The following is a 20,594-nucleotide window of genomic DNA, read 5'->3' on the forward strand; positions in this document are numbered from 1 at the left end:
TGCCATGTCCGCTTATTATAAGCGACTTTGGGCTTGTTTTTCTGTAGAGTTGCTTGTAAATATTGGTTGTTGCGGGGTGCATTTTTTGGGCTTATTTGTGTAGTTGCTTATTTGGCCTTGTTTCCTAATGTTGTTTAAACCAGTGGTTTAAACAACACATAATATGTATTTGTCCGCAGACCCCCCTTCTGTAAATATGTTGTGCCATCACTGACCCCCATACAAGATTTGTGTGGATTTGGAAAATATTCCACAATTTTCTCAAGATTTTTATTTGAAAATAGCTGCGACGCGTTGTGAGCTTGTAGATCGGCTATTTTCAAATATCCAATGTATTTGTAAATAGGTTTAAAGTGCTCAAGTGGCCTTTTCTTGGGCTTGTTTTCATAGACCTGGTTGCTTATTTCTCTCGCAACATCTGGCAACGCTGTTCATAACAGCGTGCACATGCTGCACACTCACACACACACACACAGAGCTCGCTCTTGCTCTCACTCTCTGTCTGTCTGTCTCTCTCTCTCTCTCTCTCTCTCTCTCTGTACAATTCCTCTAAAATAAACAGCCCACCACCAGGCTCGCTCACTCTCTCATTTTGTTTTATAATGTTAACTTAATACAGGACTGGACGGTAATATTGCGGTAGGGACTGTTTGTTGTGGTCAGATCCAGCGACGCTCCCCTGGCCACGGTGGCTGTAATGTGCTCTCATTGGCTGTAGCGTGGATCTCCTCGCAGACCCTTTCATAATGTATGATACTGTCCGATCTCCTGTCTGGGACAGAGCTGAATATCTAACATGGTAGTTATCTGAAAACGGTCGGAAAGCCGTCGCAGAGCGGATAATCGCGGCCACATCGTCTCGCGGAACCTTTCACACAGAGCGAGCATTATCTCGCAGATCAAAGGCCGATCTGCGTCAGATCGGGAGGTTTTGTCGGCGAGCGCCAAAAAATGTCGGCGACAGCAATCTCGGACCCAATCTCCTGCAGTGTGTACGGGCCCTTACTTGAACTTGGCACTAAGGACTTCTTAATGAGCTCATGACTTGAGGGAAGGTTAACACCCCAAAAAAAACAGCCTTTCTCTTACCCCAGGATGTTGTCTAATGGTTGTTATGCTAATCGCTTAATTAATACCATACATATCATTAGCCAAATGAGGACCTAAATGCCAGGAAACATTAATTACTGCTCAAAGACTCATCTACATTTCTGCCGTGAATGTTAACGGTCTTGCCAACAGTCATTTGCTTGAGCTCTTCCCAGCTATGTCAGAAAATGAGATGTTGTGTCAGTAGCACTTTAGAAATAAGAGGGAAGGCTCTGGTAATAAAATAAACATCCAAGCAATTAGCCTACTGCATAGTTTGTAGCTTATTCCATATAAATCACTGAGAAATTATGACTATTCCAACATGTAATATCTAGAGCATTGTATGTTCAAGTGCTCTATTGTGTGTATTGGTTTGTGATGTGTGTAATTGAAGATCTTTGCCCTTGCATGCTTCCTGTCCTGCCAGAACTTGCTCCTTGCCAACTTACAGAAGCAGTGTGTACAGTATCTAAAATGAACTTAGTGGGGGATTTCCTCATTTAATCTCAAGCCTCTTATTTGTTCTTATTGAATCCCCATTCACTATGTGTCTAATACCGTGTTTGTTTGTGTTGGTGAAATGACATCTGGGAGTAAAGGGAAGGGAACCTGGGGTAGGAATAAGGACAAGAGCGCCATACTAACTTCCTTCTTGGTCTCTGATTCATGAATGTGTGAATACATGTCTGGCCAGTGACCACACATGATGTGTTATAAGTAAACCTGTGAGAAAACTGTGAGGAAGTTCTGAATAGTCGTTAACCTTATGCTTAACCACTTTCAACTTGGCAATTTGTGCTTGTCATTATAGGCACACACACGCACGCACGCACGCACGCAAACCTTTTTTGTTGAAAATGTGAATATAGTCACTCTACAAGCTCAGGTGTCGAATTTTTACTATTAGTCGTACGATGATAGTCATATCCATCGTATGACTAAGTATATTATTCCATTGAAGGATGGTGTTGCTTGCCGAAAATAGCATGAGAAGTGTTTTGTGAGCTTGTAGATCTGCTATTTTCGAGCGAGCAGAACAATCATACAATGAAGTAACACCTGCTACTCACGTTATTTAATCATCAATTCATAATTGTGATTAATTGTTATGTTCCCACGCATTTCACACAATTTAATTTAGGCCTTTGCCCCAAGCATTCCAAATAACCTTCCTAGAATTCTTAGATTCTTTTATGCATTTTTAATGTGAAAATAATTTTTTTATCATCATATTTGCTTTAAAAAGGGCTTTTTTGCTTGAGGCCCTCCCTCCACAATTATACTTGGTCACATTAGGAAATCATACATATCATATAATTAAGTCTAACAAGGGAGCTGAACTAATCTCAGAGGGTGTAGCGAGAACATTGTGACCAGGATATAATTTTTGCTAGTGTTTCTAACTGGCTGAGCCACCAGGCACCCCCTGAAGAGGAGTTTTTGCGTTGCATTATAATGATCCCAAATTAATTCACCACAATGGTACTCTGTGCGGTACACTGATCTATTAACAGTCCAATGAATCATAGATGTTATGATATGCACAAGGTCACAGCAATAGCATTGCCCAAATAACCACAATAACCGTTCAAAGTAACCCATTAAGACGGGGGAACGCATCCGTGTCATTTTAGATTTCTTTGGCTATTCAAAAATAGCAGATATACAAGCTCGTAGCGTGGCACCGAGTGCAGCGCTACGAGCTTGTAGATCTGCTATTTATTTATTTTATCGTGAAAATGTGTGCAAATATTTGAATATATATAATTTTTTTAAGCGAACATTTTTAACTCAGATCTTTGCTTCTGGGGGGTCCCTGGAACAAAATATTTTTAAATGGGGGTCCGCATATTATTTTGGGGGTCCTTGACATGAAAGAAGTTTGACAACCACTGATATTATAGCAACATAAGGTTTTAAAAAAAAAACTGTTAGGATTTAGAAGACATTTGTAGAATCCCCAGAAGCAAAGATTTGAGTTAAAATGTTCTCTTTAAAAAAAACATATATTCAAAGATTTGCAAAAATGTTCATGATTTTTCAAAAATAGCTGATCTACAAGCTCATAGCTTGAGCTATGAGCTTGTAGATCTGCTATTTTTTGAATAGCCAGAGAAAAAGACAAGTGCCAGTCTATATATCTCAGGGTATTGTGGATTGTCGCTACTCTCGGGGGCATATGGTGACATTATGGCTTCCTGCCATGGGTACGCAAGACCTGGATGGATTTAAATGAATCTTTTGGTTGAAGGTTATAAAGATATGCATATGTCTCACCCTGGCCTCTGAACAATGGCTAACAGTATGGATATGTGGTCTTTGATATCTGTGCTCGGGTGTTATGTCGGGGGATAATAAAGTATTAAAGGTAGCCATCTTTAGATATGTGCTCTTGTCCTCAATCAACTGAATGTGATTGTTCACCTCGGGCTAAAGACCAGACACGTGAACCTGATATATTTTCTTTGAGTATTTCCCCAGAGTGCCGGAGATAGGATACAAACGAGTAATGGCCTACAGTAGTGAAAGGATGCCATGTCTTCCAGGTTATACTCTTGCTTTCAGCTGCCACATTTAATTTGCATTCATTCAGAATATCATCCAAGACCTTGAGAAAGCTACCATTAAATTCTCATCCTCCCTTTCTCGTTCGTATCAATTTCGTATTATTTAACAAAGTCAATCACTGCTATACCCCGTCACCACTCAACTTTACAACTGATTCTGGCATTATTCTAATTAAGGAGATGAAGTGCTCTTGGGGCTAATGTGTTAATGTGTTGTCCTACAGCAGATTAGTGGAGACCAGGGATTTCAATTAAGCTGGAGTATTCTAATTACATCACAGTGGGTGTCGCCTGTTTAAATGGATGGAATAATGAAAGAAGCTGCTCCTCTCAGCAGTCACTTGATTACTGCGGCGTATCTTAGCCTATAAAAGGCCCAACATTCACCTGAAACAGGACTCAAGGAAATTGATTAAATTACATGTGTCAATAAAACAGTGACAGCACTTTAAAGTCTTTGAAAGTCTTAATGACACTCACTTGTCCTGGTGTTGTTCAGTATACCAACATTGCCATCTAATGGACTAAAGTGGTACTACAGTCAGATTGATAAGCAGGCCCAGAGGCTGTTGCAAAAAAATTACCACAAAAACTATATTTGCTGAACACATGTCCACCACAACTAAACTTGAGCCTATGTCTAACATTTCTGCAGTAAATTCAGGCTCTATGGAGAATAGTGTAGCGATGTCACACTGTGTTATTTGTGCTTCTACAATAGCACATCTAAGCAAAAGAAAGCTCATTAGCTCAACAAAATCGTTTTGTATTTTCATCAATTAAGTTGGACATATTTTGTTTCTTGATTTTACTTAAATTAACATTTGCTTTGGTGTGAAGTGTGTGTAGCGTTGCAGCAAACCAAACAGTTACTCGCGCTTTTATGTTGTTTACTATGCACTATGACTCACAATAAATCCCGGCCTGCCTATACGCAATTATCTGCAATTTTCTTTAAGCTTCCCAAATTAACGTAATCTTCTTTCGTCGCTCCAGTCCGCCCACGTGCTTTGTTGTTTGATCCCATATGAGTCTAGCTAATCTTTGTAGCCATTTTCCAGAGTTCATACAGAGAATGAGCATTTTACACTCGCCACCAGACACTGCAAGTAAAAGCATAAATTCTGATTAGGATGCGAAGGGTGGTGTCTGCAGTCTTTGTGATAGCCACAACAAAGCTGTTCTGCAGAAAATGGTAGGGGAAGATTATGAGGCTAATTCCCATATAACTTCTCCTTATTAATCTCAGGGGAGGAATGAGATTCTTTAAATGCTAATGTCCAATAAAGATGTCACCACTGACATTTTACAGAGGAGAAGTTAGAGGTGCAAGATGCGATAGTTGTGTAAGATACTATCTTGTTGCGGAAGAACCTTTCTTCTCAATTCTTCTTACTAGGTATTGCATACCAATTTAAAGTAACTTTGGTTGGGTACAAGGTTGAGCATTCTACGTGCCCTTGTTTGTACTTGAAACCTTGAAACAAATGCAACTTGTTTAAATCAGACAAGGCCCACATGCACAGATACATTTGAAATAAGTATTCTTGATATTTTTCGCAATAACCATTCCACATAAATGTGTTGCGTGACCACTTCTCTAAATAGTACGGTAAATAGCATTTTTCATCCCAAGTGTCCCTACACTGGGAATCACAGTTAGAACCCATCCTGTATTGGCAATGTACTGTAGGTACCAGACTAAAGAATACTCAAAAAAGCTAAGTATAACAAGCTAAGTACACAGTATAACTTTAACTACCTCTGTACTGTGTCCATTTCAATTGTAATCAATTTACAAAGACCTCAAAATCAGCTTTCATATGAATCAGTCTAATTTCAGTTGATTTTATTTAAGTTAAGCACATGGCGCTATTTACAGGCAACTCATTGTTTTAAGTTATTTTAGGTCAATGTGGCAGTAGAGTGCTACAGTTTGTAGTCCTAAAATGCTAAAGTGAGTTAGCAATTTTGGAATTATGCAGAAAATAAGGTCTGTGGCTATTGTCAGCCTAACAGTTTCATATCAATATCTCATACATGAAATGTTTACACATTATTTGCATGTGGTTCTCAGATCTTAATTGATTTGTGAAGATCTTGTTTGCTACAGAGCTTATTCTCTTAATTTACACAAAACTTCCATCTGAAATCTGCTGTGGAATGGCGGATAAGTTGCGGTTTGGCGCACAAAAAGACGTCATTCTTGTAGCACTCTATATGAAGCAGTAGGCATTCCCTCGCAGAAATGCCTCTACACCTGCCGTGAAATGACCTTTACAGCTGCATAATCCCATTACACAGAATGTATGTCCAAATGACCCACAACAAAATGAACATCTCATTGGGTCACTCCTTGAATTTAGTAAATTAACTTTTTTCACAGGAGAGTAGACTTGGAAGATTCCCTTATATTAAAAAAAAGGTACTTTACATCCAGTATCAGTTTGGACACATACTTTTGTTGACATCATTGTCAAAGCACCATTGGAAATTAAACTAAGTGCGCTGGCGGACATGTTAAAGGTTTGCATAATATCGATCTCTGTTCTCGTAATCTCTGAAGGCAAACTTGGCATCCTTTTTGGTGTGTGGAATCCGGCCAAACGGCGCGTGGTCATTGAAACACGTGTCAAAGACCTCGTCTACTATTTTCTCTGCCTCTACTCTGGATATCTTCCTCACGGCCAGGATGGAACGCAAGGCACGTCCCCGGACACACTCCTGTCAACGCAAAAAGACATACATTTTATTGCAGTCACAGTTTACAGTGCCAAGAACTGATACAAAGAATATATTTGTGTATGGTATGTTTCATACATATTGCTATATTTAGACAGGAGAGATACAGGACGCTGGTAGAGGGGGTAGGACATGCATCTAGAGCCCGACCAATGCCAGATTTCTGGGTCCCAATTTTGGAATCATAAACCACAGATTAATTATCGATGTTTTGACTGATATTTTGAGAATTCATCCCTCAGTACCTGATGATGCTGCTTCATATTCAAGCCCAAGTTGAATCTGGCAAATTCATTGTTGAAGGAACAGTCTCCACTGAGGTTAGCTGCTCGAATCTGAAAACAAATAGGCACCAACAATAAGCGTTTACTGTGGAGAGTAGTAGTGAACCAAATAATACCATGCTGAACCAATTGGAAAGACACATTTCGGGCATCCAGCAAAGCACATGAACGGATAAACATAGAAAAAAAACTCTGTCATTTTAGATTTCTTTGGCTATTCAAAAATAGCAGATCTACAAGCTCATATGAGCTTGTATATCTGCTATTTTTTTAAAAACATGAAAATGTGTGCAAATCTTTGAATATTTATATTTTTAAAGTGAACATTTTTAACTAAAATCTTTGCTTCTGAATCCTAACATTAAAAAAAAAAACGTATGTTATAATATCAGTGGTTCTCAATGATATATGTATTTGTCCGCGAACTCCCTCCATCTCAAAATATGTTGTTCCAGGGACCCTCAGAAGCAAATATTTGAGTTAAAAATTATATATATATATATATTCAAAGATTTGCACCCATTTTCCTTTTTTTCTTTCAAAAATAGCAGATCTACAAGCTCATAGCGCGGCACTCGGTGCCACACTATCAGCTTGTAGATCTGCAATTTTTGAATAGCCATAGAAATCTAAAAATGACACACATGCCGCTTTCCCGGTCTTGGGTTAATGGGTTAGTTGCTGACCTCTGAACAAGCCAAATGTCTGAAGTTGCTGAACCAGTCCACGTGCGCCCGACAGTGGTCAAAGGCATGGATGAGCTCATGCGTGACAACTCTGTTCATATGTGGCTGCTGGTGAATATTATTCTGACACAGCACAATCTGCAACAAATGAACAAATGTTATCAGCGACAGTATAAACCATATTGTGTGAAAATATCATATCTGCACTGACTGACATCTTTCTTACTTGTGATGAGGCCGCGTCAAACCCCCCGCTGACAGTCCCGTCACAGTCTTCACAGGAGAAATGCCGGTCTTTTAACACTGTACTGTGTAAACACAAGTGTGAACAGTTCATCAACACAACAATTTGACTCCGTCTTTAAAGACAGAAATATCTAAAACATCGGCTCACTGCCATCAATGCAGATGTTTGAATCCAATCAAGTATGTATGATCAGGGTGCCTTTTTTTTTCTTCTTCACCCTGATGGACTAAGTGATATAAAGAAATGACATAAATGCACACAAAAAAACTTGTACAATGACAAATACAGGGATTCTGAAATTAAACAAATAATAACTAGGCACTGATATCAGCCAGTTTTAGAATGTCTAACTTAAAAGCACATGATGCAAAGTGACACTAGGGACATCAGTCAAGTCAAGTCAAGTCAAAGTAAAAAGTAAAAAAAAGTAAAAAAATAAATAAATCTCAAGTTTCATTCAAATGCTTTTCAAGTTGATGACCTAAAGTATAAGCTGGTACCTACCATCCTGAACCTTTCATGGCTCTTAGGAGTAGTTTAGCATATGGACCTAGAGAGAGAGACACACACACACAGACACAGAGAGAATAACAGGCTGATATCAGGAACCATGCAAACTGCAAATCCTCAGTGCTAAATGTGTCAATTTCTTTTACTATTTGTTACATTCAGTGGTGGAATATAACTAAGTACATTTACTTAAGTAATGTACTTAAGTACAATTTGTATACACTCATAATTACATGAATGGAAACATCAAGCATCACACATGTCATTTTCAGCATCAAGCTCCACAGCTATAGCCATATTTTTCTTTTTGATTACTACTCGTTTATATGATGTTTTTGCATAGCTTTTGTATATTTGTCTGTCATTAAATGTTTCAATGAATTGAATACACAGGACCCCAAAGGAAACAAACCAAACCATAGTGCTTTCTTGGGTTTTAATCCTTTTAGCAGACCTGTACTGTACTTTCTGTGCTTTTTTTTTCAATCAATCAATCAATCAATCAATCAATCAATCAATCAATCGAACTCACTAGTTTCCATAGCGAACTGTAACATAACCTGACACTTGTGGTTGAAAGTGAACAGGCTCTGTGCTATGGATCCTTTCTTGTATTTCCCTTGATCACTCCTGTCTGGAAACAGGTCGTATCCGTAGTCCTCCTCTTCGTGTTTGGTCTTCTGAGCCATATTGTCGCATGAAGATCTAAAGCTCTATGCGTTTTACTTTTGGTACAAAAAGATCTGAGTTGTTTGGACGTTAGCTCTGTGTTGTTGTTAGCTAGCAAGAGGTCATATCTGTTTTAGATGATCACGTGATAGGTCGGAGGACAAAGGTAGCGTATGGCTAGCCTTGGATCACACGACCGTCATGGATGAACTTCAACCTGGTGTTTGCTTGTTCTCCCTTTTTGGCCCGTACATCTACTGTAACGTTCAGATTTCAAATATAAAGTGTTTACCTCATGGCCATGGATGTTGCAATTATGTACGGGCTATCATAAGTACCTGTATTTTCCGTATTGTTCAATAAAAAGCATTTTAATCCGATTGGTGGCCATTTTTCTCATAGAGTTATAATGTATTAGAGAGCAATACACCTCCCAACCGATAGGGTCGCGTAGTTGAACGCATAAGGCGAACATATGGAGAAAATGGCCACCGATCTTTTTATTGAACAATATGGAAGATACGGGTACTTCTGAAGACCCGTACATAATTGTAACATCCGTGGCCATGGGGTAAGCACTTTATATTTGAAATTTGAACGTTTATGTAGATGTCCGGGCTGTAAATAGAGAAAGTGCAAACACCAGATTGAAGTTCATCCATGACTGTCATGATATGACAGTCATGTATCAGGGCTAGCGTGTGGCTAGACCGACATCAGTTTGCACATCCGGCCCGAAGCGGATACGAAAATGGTCTGCGTTTACATGTATGTGTTCGTGCAAATTACCGGATGCAGTAGGCGGGCTCTTGACCAAATCTGACAATAAATTGAAATCAGGCTTTCTGCTGTGGTGACGCGAGGGAGCAAGAATATCCCAAATTAATACATAGGTTAATTTCTTTTGAACATTTTTAATGAATTAATTTAAAATCAAATGTAGTTTTTTTCTTTTTAAATATATATAATTATGTTTTTTTTTAATCACTTTATACAGTCTATGGTTTTTATGTATTATTTTTCTCGCAAAGGCTGCTGGGAACAGTGTTGCCATGTCTGCTTATTATAAGCTACTTTGGGCTTATTCTTCTGTAAAGTTGCTTGTAAATATTGCTAGCTTCTTTTTTTCAAGATAATTATCTTCTTTTATTTTTTAAATAGCCGATCTACAAGCTTGTAGGTTGGCTGTTTTCAAATTGCCATAGCCTAGTTGCTTCTTTTGGGCTTGTTTTCATAGACCTGGTCTTGCTTATTTCTCTCGCAAAACCTGGCAACACTGGGTGTCATGGCGCCGAACATAAACAGAAGCCATTCGCATCGATCCAGGTTGAGGATGATGACACATTGTCGTAGTGTTTAGTCTATTTATTCTACTTCACAGCAACATTTATAACTCTTTATGGCAAACGAGAGTGAACCCAGTGACAGATAATCGCTCTATGTGAGTCATGGTCTCATATATACTCCATTTATTGTGTTTCTTTTAGTGTAAAGTTGCTACAAAGCTATATCTGCTAGCAGCAAGCATGTCAGTTTAGATTTGAAAGCAAGTTGGTTTATTATTTTCACACTTGACAACAGTGCTGTGAAGTACATTTACTCAAGTACTGTACTTATTTTGAGCTATTTTTTACTTTACTGGAGTATTTCCCATTTTCAGTACTTTTACTTCTACTCCTCTATACACCCCAGAGACAAATATTGTACTTTTACTCCACTACAATTATTTGACAACTTTAGTTGTAGGTTTTGATTATTATTACAAAACAAACATTCCACTTCAGGCCTATATATATATATTTCGGCCATTTGAAAATAGCAGATCTACAAGCTCACAATGCTTTGCGATGCAACACATTGTGAGCTTGTAGATCTGCTATTTTCAAAATAATGTTATACATTTTAAAACTTGTGATATGGGACATTCTGCATAATGAGTACTTTTACTTTTGTACTTTAAGTTTAATTTGATACCAATACTTTTGTACTTTTACTCAAGTACATTTTGAATTCCGGACTTTCACTTGTAACAGACTATTTCTACCTTATAGTATTGATATATTTACTTACGTAAAACATTTTAGTACTTATTCCACCACTGGTGTTTGTGAATTTCAATAGCTGACAGGGAATGACCTTTGACCCAAGCTGTTCCCTAGCAACGCAGTAGCCAATATTCCACTGACGTTAGAGCTTGTTCTCTATAAAACCAGCGTTTATCAAATAATCAAAATAAATAACCGTTCCACAGAAAGAGATGGCTGGGGGAAATAAAGCTGTTGAGTTACAACTTCAAATGCGACAGAATGCAGAGGATGTACATACCTTCATGAGAGAACTGGACAATTGGGAAACTGATGTAAAGAAGAAAGATGAGCAGCTGAGAACAGCAAACCTTGGAGAAGTTCAGGTATGTTCCAGCCACCATCCATATCAGGAGATGCATATTAATATACTAGTTTTCGTTAACTTAAAACAGCATTCAGTTAACCGCAAAATGTCCATACCTTTATTGTAGAAAGACCTCCCCCCTGTGCGTAACAAGGATTACAAAAAGAAGAAAACGGCAAAGAAAAAGTCTGTGAGCAACGGCGATACGAAGACAGCAGACTCCAAGCAAACGCCAAGAATAAAGTCGTATGACTACAGCTCGTGGGATAAATTTGACGTGGTAAGTGATTAAATAATTTATAAATGTACAAAACTAAGAGGAGACGGACAAATTGACCACAGCCTGTTTACTGGTTGCAGAACAAGGCTTTGGAAGTGATGGATATGGATAAGGAAGATAGCCCTGTAGAGTCAAATGACTCTGACTCGGAGGAAACCACTGTCGATCGGGAGAAGGCTCTGTCTGAGAAGGAAAAGGTATGATAGTGTCTGCAAGTCATAAATACATTTACTCCATATACTAATTAGAACTGGGTGATAGATTGATATAATATAATATTATCATGATCATGATATGATAAATTGATATTTTCTGGGATTTTAGCCTGGGATTTTGGTTATCATGATATCATCACATCATCAAAATGTATTTAGTCAAATATTGTGAAACAAACTTGATTACACATGTTTTGTACCCTTCATCAAACTAAATGATATTACACATTTCTTCCAAGGGTAACGCGCTGTTCAAAGAAGGGAAATATGAGGATGCTATTCAGTGCTACACCAAGGGGATGATTGCAGACTCTTTTAATCCTATTCTTCCCACAAACCGTGCTGCCTGCTTCTACAGACAAAAAAAGTAAGCCGTTTGACCTCCTAGACAGCTGTATGGCTGTGTTGTGCCATGGTCGCATAGCCTTGATTCTATATTTTTATAAGGATGCGATGCTTACATCCTGAGCATATACAGCATGGAAATGAAAGGCAAAGAATGTACAGAGAATGAGTGTCCTCAGGCTTTTATCCTATGAATCAGTGGTGAAAATGTTGTTTGCTGTAGGTATGCTGTTGCTGAGTCTGACTACAACCTGGCGATTGCGTTGGACAGCAAGTACTTGAAAGCGTTTGCACGAAGAGGTGCAACACGAGTCGCCCTGGAAAAATACGAATCTGCCTTAGAAGGTAAATATGTGTAAAGAGATACTTTACAAGAGATACTTAAAATGGTTTATTAATAACTTCTAAGCTTACCGCTCTGTTATTTTAATAATTTGAATGTCTTTATACACACAGATTATGAGATGGTTCTTAAGCTTGATCCTGGAAACCTGGAAGCTCAGAATGAAGTGAAGAAAATAAAAGAAGTGAGTTCTGTGACACTGTTGCATCCTTGCAGTTTGATCTCTGCTACCGTTCTCTCCTGACTCTCTCTGCTAACCCTATTGTAATATGCACCAGGCTTGACCCATCCCAGTATCTGTACACATCTTATAACTATACTCTCTTAAGCTGTGTAATCATGTAGACGTGTTTGTGTATGTACTTTTCTCCTTACCACATAACTATGTCCAGCATACTGTTTGTACCACATCTGTCTGTTCCTGCCTAGTCTTGCTTATTTCTGTATCAGTCACTTAATTTGACAAATGTACATATTCTCTGTACAGTATATGCTTAATAATAAACTTAAGAACATGGCATGCTTTGTGAAACTACCATGTTGGCGTCTGGTTCTCCGAGCTTGCTGCTTGCTTGCAGAGGGGTAATTCAACTGCATGTTGAAGAGAGGATAGCTTTTAGGATCACAACTACAGAGGACTGCTAAATTACACCCCACCCCATTCTCTTCAGACCTTGATTGGTGTCAAATGTCCGAGTCAAGTCACACAATCCGTGGAGGCCCCGGCAGTCGACCCCGAATATCAGAGCCTAATGGCGGACCAACAGAGACGTCAGGAAGCAGTCGTACAGAAAGACAGGGTACGTTTTTTCCATACACCACGTTTAGCTTCCAGAGCAGCAAACCAGTGGTGTAAAGTAACTAATTACATTTACTCAAGTACTGTACTTAAGTACAATTTTGAGGTACTTCTACTTTACTGGAGTATTTCCAATTGTCTATACTTTTACTTCTACCCCACTACATCTCAGAGGCAAATATTGTACTTTTACTCCACTACAATTATTTGACAGCTTTAGTGACTATGTAGATGATCTACATTATTACATTATAAAGCATACATTAACCACTTTAGCCCTATTTTATACCTAGGCTATTTGAAAATAGCCGATCTACAAGCTCACAACGCGTCGCATCGCGACGCGTTGTAAGCTTGTAGATCTGCTATTTTCAAACATTTTAGTACTTTTACTTTTGGTACTTTAAGTACATTTTCATGCCAATACTTTTGCACTATTACTCAAGTAAATTTTTAATTCTGGACTTTTACTTGTAACAGAGTATTTCTATATTGCAGTATTGGTACTTTTACTTAAGTAAAGGATTGGAGTACCTTTTCCACCACTGCAGCAAACCCATGCTGTGTTTCTAAAACAATTTTTATTCCAGTGACAGTTTTCATTGGTATTACATTTCTTCTTCCAGGGGAATGCCTATTTCAAAGAGGGAAAGTACGAGGCAGCTATAGAGTGCTACAGCAGAGGCATGGATGCAGACGGCACCAATACTCTCTTACCTGCCAATCGAGCCATGGCCAATCTCAAGCTGGAGAGGTTAGAACCATTACCTAAAAATGTGTCCTGTCTGTCCCTCTCACATTTATTTGCAGCCATAACACTTAGCAGTCCTCTGTGTGTCTGAAACGCTGCCAAAATTCACTTCGTTGTTTTTAGCCGCTACCGTTGATGGCTGCGACGTTGTAATTGGTTTGCTTTGTTTAGGACAAAATAGCAATCCTGACTTCAGAAAATATGAATACGTTTGACGTAAGTGTGTGTGGGATTTTAGTTGTTACAGCATATTATGTTATTATTAAGTTCTAGTCCAAAGATGACCATTAAACTTAATTGACTGATATGTTGTGAAAATCCCACATTTCTTCCTTTGTGTCTCCCAGGTATAAGGACGCGGAGGAGGACTGCAGTAAAGCCATATCCCTGGACAGAACCTATTCCAAGGCATTTGCCCGCAGAGCAACAGCAAGAGTTGCTCTAGGCCGGCTTCTAGAGGCCAAAGAAGGTACTGTACATAACATCAGCCAATAAGATGCACTGCTACTTACATTCAGTTGTTTTTAGTGGAAATAGCCATGTCTGCACATAATGTACCACAATTGAGAACACATTGTTGTATGGAAACGTACACAGTAAAATCCTCAGTGATCATATCCATTTGTAACTCTTGAGAGGGTACAAATGTAACGGGGTCCATTTGGTTACATTAGTGCAGTCTTCTGAGTTAAATGAACACTAAGGATGTTACAGTGCAGTCACCATCTTTTTGTAAATGTCGATTTTGTTTGACAGATTTCCAGGAGGTGTTGAAACTGGAACCTGGGAACAAGCAGGCTCGGAATGAGCTCCAGAAAATCATGATTGTATGTATAAAGATTTGTATATCTAATAAGCTGTTCAAGAGTAGTTCAGTTAAATGTTGAACTCTAGAGGCAGGAGTACTCTACTCTTGTACTAGGAGAAATGTAATCATTCAAATGGCCATTATCTTATTTACAAATTGTGCAGAGCCGTGTTACTTTAACTAGGATATCAAATAAATAATACACTCAAATATAATACTCTGTTGCATATCATAATTTCTTATACACAGCATTTCTTCATTTGAGAAGCTGACTTTAAAACCTTAATCCTACATCATACATGGGTAACTGGCGGCCCGGAACACTGATATATTATTGATTTCAGCTGTTACAATGCCAAACATGCAAACATGACCCGCTTTAATTACTTCTGTCTATATTAGTAGCTTAATGAGTAGTATTACAATTCTATTGTCTTTTTTCATGTCCAATGTATTTGTATTTAAGTTCATAAAGTTAACAGAAGTATAGCCTCGATCTCCAGGCTTTTATTGTTTAGTTTTGCTAAAGAAATAAAAGCCTGGAGGAGTGCGTCGGTGTACCCGTTATGGGAAGTGTTTCATTTCCCCCAACCAACCAGAGTGCAGTGGGCGTCGCTCGTAATGTTGTGTTAACGGGGCGGGGGTTGACGGGACAGATCGGTGAACCAATGGGATCAGGCGCAATCTCTCCGCGCTTCTATACACCCGCCCCTCTATACACGAAAACAGGAGCGCTAGTGCAGCCTAACAGAAGTATAACTAAATATGTAATTAACTACATGTAACTAATATGTAAAAAACTAAATGTGAAATTAAATATAGATTCCAATTCAAAAGTAGCAAAATAGCAGATCTACAAGCTCAAAACGCGTCGCACCGCGACGCGTTTTGAGCTTGTAGATCGGCTATTTTTGGGCGGTGTAGCCGCCCCTATAAGTGGGGTTGGGACACCACATTAGCTGTATTGTGATTGGCTCATTAGTACACCCCTAGCTGTACTGTGATTGGCAGACTCTATTGGCTGACTCTATTCAGCACTGTGATTGGCTAGCGAGACACATGATGACATTAATAACCTATAAATAGGATTATGCACTTCAAAAAATCATTTTTTTTTAAGTGAGTACCATTAATCTTCCGCTATTATCTTTCTGTAGGACATGGGAGACGGTGGTCTTTTGGCAACACAGGACAACCTACCGAGGAGAACAATCCAGCCCATCAACAAACCACCTCACTTGCAGTCAACTGTGGGTAACTCATTGTTTGACTTCTCAATCATTTGGGTTTTTTTGGGTGAAGACGGGCTGGATTTGACTGTGTGAACACCTTTACATTTGTCATCAGAAACCGCTGAGGAGAATTGATATCGAGGAAGTGAGTGGAAAGATCTCTGTGCCCATGGGTGAGGAGGCTTCAGGTGTGTCCGCGGCCACGCCCTTCCAGGACGTAGTGAAGGAGGGTCAGGATCGATCCTCGCCGCTGTCGACGTCCCCCATCGCTAAGATGCTAAAGATCGAGGAAATCGCGGAACTCCCTGCACACCTGTCACCTGTCAAGTAAGTGGTGCCATTGATTAACCCATTAAGACCGGGAACGCATCTGTGTGTCATTTTTTTAGATTCCTTCGGCTATTCAAAAATAGCAGATATACAAGCTCATAGCTTGTAGATCTGCTATTTTTGAAAAATCGTGAACATTTGTTCAAATCTTTTGAATATATATATTTTTTAAAGCGAACATTTGTAACTCAAATCTTTGCTTCTGGGGAATTCTACAAATGTCTTTCAAATCCTGACAGTTTAAAAAAAAGTTTTCATGTCCAGGACCCCCACAATTATATATATTTGGCCTCGGACCCCCATCTCAAAATATGTTGTTCCAGGGACCCCCAGAAGCAAAGATTTGAGTAAAAAATGCTCGCCCTAAAAATATATATGTTCAAAGATTTGCAAAAAAAAATCCAATTTAAAAAAAAATAGCAGATATACAAGCTCATAGCGCGGCTTGTAGATCTGCTATTTTTGAATAGCCAAAGAAATCAAAAAATGACACACAGATGCTTTCCCTGTCTTAAAGGGTTAAAAAGGCTCCTTATATAAAAAGGCTCAGTTTTATTTGATTTTACAACATTGATCATTGATGCTTTTTTTGTTTGTTCTTTGCCCAGGGTTCCTGAGGGCGATAATGTTGGAGGACAGCAAGAAAAACCAAGGAAAGAACATGTCAGTCTTCCACCAGAGACTCCTAGTGCACCCTCAAAAGAATCAGAGGTCGTCCTACCTCCTCCCAGCAACGGCTTCCAGCTTGAATCTGACCTCAGGAAGATCGGGAATCGGCCTGAAATGACTTATAAATATCTGAGGGTGAGTGAGTGCTGACCAGGTCCAACAAAACTAAACTGGTGTGAATATAATCCTTTGTTTTGACTGAAATCTATTTTTTTGTCTTTCTGTTGCTTTCCAGCAAATAAATCCGGAGGCATATGCAAAGATCTTCCAGAATTCTCTTGAACCTGACATTCTCAGTCAACTATTGCACACTATGCATATTTTCTTCATCAAGTTAGTACTGTAATAAACCTCTTCTCTGTCTAAAATCTTACCCAAGCACATAAGTATTACCGGTAGTTATTATTAGTGTTGAGGCTGGTACAAATTAACCGTGTATGAAAGTTCATCATCTGCTTTAGTGTCCAGTACATTTAGCATGACATAAAACTACAATAATACAATCAACTCTGCTTCAGGAATGAAACACCAACACACATACTGGAGATCCTCAGGAGTCTAGCGAGCGTGAGACGCTTCGACATGGCGGTCATGTTCATGTCCTCCCCAGAGAAGAAAGGTGCTATGTCTTGTTCAACTGCTGCTTGCAATGACCACCAGCAATTAATTTTTATTAAAGGACCACTTCACCCATTTTCCATCTTCATATAATTGGTCCTCACTAATGCTCATTATAAGATTGTACCATTTCTGTCTACTCACTCTGTGTCAGTGGACAGGTTTGTTCATTTCAAACTTTATTTTGTATGAATGCAAGAACATTGGCTTCTATTGCAGTATTCTAACTTTCCAAGAAGAGAACAGCCCATTAGCTTGGATTCCCCACTGATGTCATTGATATGCAGATTTCTGAACTGTCCATAGCCCACCAATGAATTGCAGAGTGAATAGACAGGAATTGTGCCATCTTATAATTATGATACATTTTTGATACACTTATTTGTTTTAGCTCTTGCTCATTTGATTTTCCTATTTGTCTCATCTGTTTAAGTAAGTAGGTAGCTGATATAGTGCACTTTTACCTTAGCGCTAGGTATACTCTTAGTTGCTTGCTTGTTTTAGAAGAGAATGCACTTAAGACTTCCAGTGATTAGTAGTTTTCTTGCCCATGTTGAATGGACACTTATTGTAAGTCGCTTTGGATAAAAGCGTCTGCTAAATGACCGTAATGTTATGTAATGTAAATGTGTGAAATGCTCTTTTAAACATTTGATTTCTCCTTTTTTTTTCTTTCAGTTCTGCAAGAACTGTTTGACTTTCTTCACCAAGCTGACCTGGACAGATCATCCGTTGCATCCTTGCGAAATAAATACGGCGTGTGACACTTGGGATTTCACAGGCGTCTCTAGTACAATTGTTCTGCATAACCTCTGGGAGCTGCCTACCACGGATGCTAAGCCATCACCAACTAGTTTGTTTATTTCAGAAGTAACTGATGAGGAGACGGAACACGCACATCCAAACCAAACTTAGGCAGGTGCTTAGCAGAAAACACAATGACTCAGACAAAAGGAGAAAATCAGTCCGCACACAAACGGCTCCAGTTGAAGCGTGATCAGGTGAGGTCACGCAGTCACTTATGCCCTTATTTGTGCGAGCTGACTTTTTCATTTTATTTCAGAAGTACACACTAATTTGTACTGAGCCTGCAGATGTTTCTGTCTTATTTTTATGGCTCATGAAGAAACAGATTGGTCTGTGCAGGCATGTAGTCTTGTTTGAATGTTCTCATTAGACCCACCTGAGTATCTGCTGTGCATAATTTGTGGGTTGGGAGTGTTTGAGGTTCTGTTACATTTACAGTTTATTGTTGCAAACACACCCCACTGAATTCCAAATAAAAAAAAACATTTTGTATCTGTGCGTGTGTGTGTGTATGTGGGAGAGAGAGTGAAACATAACCCACAATCTTTTTTGAACCACATTGAGCTTCATGTTTTGTTTTTGTTTTTGACAGTGCAATATATATTTACGAAGAGGTCCAAATAACATACATTTTTTCTGCTTTATTTTTGGTGTTGAGAGAGATGCAGGAAAGGGGAGAGAGAAAGGAGATGACAGGCAGCAGAGTCTCAGAATTAAATGTACGTATCAAAAGAGTAGGAGAAAAACCATGTAAAAATGTTGAAGTGTCCTTTTCCATTTTCTTCTCAGCAACCACACCAGTGAGGGTCTGTGATAAAGAGACCATAAATACCAGGTTAAAATTCAGTCTAGGTTTACTCAACACAAAATAAGGTGCATAATTATGAAATCGGGCAGAAAATCGTGGCACACCATAGACACTGATGGTCTCATTGACTACTGCCGTCTGTCCAGTCAAAGTGTTTTGGGCCTGACAGCTGATGAACTCTGTGTCCACATAGTGATTGATGGATATATCGATCACACTTCCTGTCATGCGTCTGCCGTACACACTCCAGGTGTAGCTGCATGAAGGGCTGCACTTGGCTGTGCACGTAAAGCTGGCCTGGACCCCCACTTCAATGGCATCTGGTCCTGAGATGGACACGTTCAGCGGTCCATCTGAAATGAAGGTGAAACTTTTAAGGAACAAAATCACGACCTTTGAAAATACTTAAACGGCTTATGCCATTTCTGCGTCCATATCAGTGATTCTCAGCCTCTTTAATTTCAAGGATCCCCAGTTTGATATGCATTAGGCCAGTGGTTCCCAAACTGGCTGTCGGGATCCCCAGGGGGTCCCCAAATTATTTTGGGGGGTCCCCCAGATGATTAGCTTTATGTGCATTGTTTTCTCACTCAACAGTAAACAAACCAACATACAGTATAAGTCCCTATACTACAGGGTATGTGCACATTTCTGAAGTTACAATTTCATGACTTTTAAGACCTTTTTAATACCAAATTGACAAATATTGTGAAAAATAGCCGATCTAAAATTTACAGGCCCTATTTTGCGCGTCTTTAAAGGAGGAGTTCACCCAATTTTTTTTTTATTTTCTATCAATTACACACCCCATGAAGCTTTTATTTTGCTTGTTTTTTATTTTTGTTTTAGTTTTAGTTTTATTTTTGTTTTTGTGGCATTCCTAAGACAATAATTTGATGACCGTGTGTATTTCCGGTAGGAGACACAAATAATCTACTTTGTGTCTCCTACCGGATACATTAGCCGGTAGGAGACAGGAATCAAATTATTAGCTTAGGAATGCGACAAAAACAAAAAAGAATCCATGGATTCAAGGCTTCATAGGGTGTGCAATTGATAGAAAATCAAAAAGTATTTTTTTGGGTGAACTCCTCCTTTAAGTACTAGGTCTTATGACTCAACTTAAGACCTCGAGGTGTGGCCAATGCTGTTTAGTTATTTTGAGTGTCCAAACAGCATTGGCCATACATGCCTCCAGGTCTTAAGTTAAGTCATAGCGCGCAAAATAGGGCCCTCGAGTGTACAAATGGAAAGTGTCAGTCATTTAGTTGAGGACCCCCTGAAACCCCCTCAAGGACCCATGGTGCTCCTGGAACCCATATTGAGATCCTATACTCAAGGGCAGGGGTCTTCGACGCCGAGGTCTTCGCAGCGCGAGGCATTGTGAGCTTGTAGATCTGC

The 20,594-nt window shown here is 39.1% G+C and overlaps 2 protein-coding genes across 2 annotated transcripts; one reads left to right on the forward strand and one right to left on the reverse strand.

Annotated features, from left to right (window-relative positions):
* Positions 1–5,506: 5,506 nt before the first annotated feature.
* On the reverse strand, positions 5,507–8,918 carry atp23 (ATP23 metallopeptidase and ATP synthase assembly factor homolog). Its single transcript, XM_080421797.1, has 6 exons — positions 8,661–8,918; positions 8,123–8,168; positions 7,598–7,679; positions 7,372–7,509; positions 6,647–6,736; positions 5,507–6,383 (listed from the first exon to the last, which is right to left on the reverse strand). The coding sequence occupies exons 1-6, from the start codon at positions 8,815–8,817 to the stop codon at positions 6,180–6,182; spliced, it is 717 nt and encodes a 238-aa protein (XP_080277923.1). The 5' UTR covers positions 8,818–8,918; the 3' UTR covers positions 5,507–6,179.
* Positions 8,919–10,093: 1,175 nt separating this feature from the next.
* rpap3 (RNA polymerase II associated protein 3) lies at positions 10,094–18,877 on the forward strand. The gene is made up of 17 exons (XM_080421266.1): positions 10,094–10,238; positions 11,049–11,207; positions 11,316–11,468; positions 11,549–11,665; positions 11,923–12,050; positions 12,252–12,373; positions 12,485–12,555; positions 13,043–13,171; positions 13,797–13,924; positions 14,269–14,390; positions 14,678–14,748; positions 15,887–15,979; positions 16,077–16,288; positions 16,900–17,095; positions 17,196–17,293; positions 17,479–17,579; positions 18,257–18,877. Exons 2-17 carry the CDS (start codon positions 11,055–11,057, stop codon positions 18,340–18,342), a joined length of 1,980 nt encoding a protein of 659 aa, XP_080277392.1. The 5' UTR covers positions 10,094–10,238; positions 11,049–11,054; the 3' UTR covers positions 18,343–18,877.
* Positions 18,878–20,594: the final 1,717 nt, after the last annotated feature.

This window comes from Gymnoscopelus braueri, assembly GCF_963280865.1.
Source record: "Gymnoscopelus braueri genome assembly, chromosome: 23".
Taxonomy (NCBI): Eukaryota; Metazoa; Chordata; class Actinopteri; order Myctophiformes; family Myctophidae; genus Gymnoscopelus; species Gymnoscopelus braueri.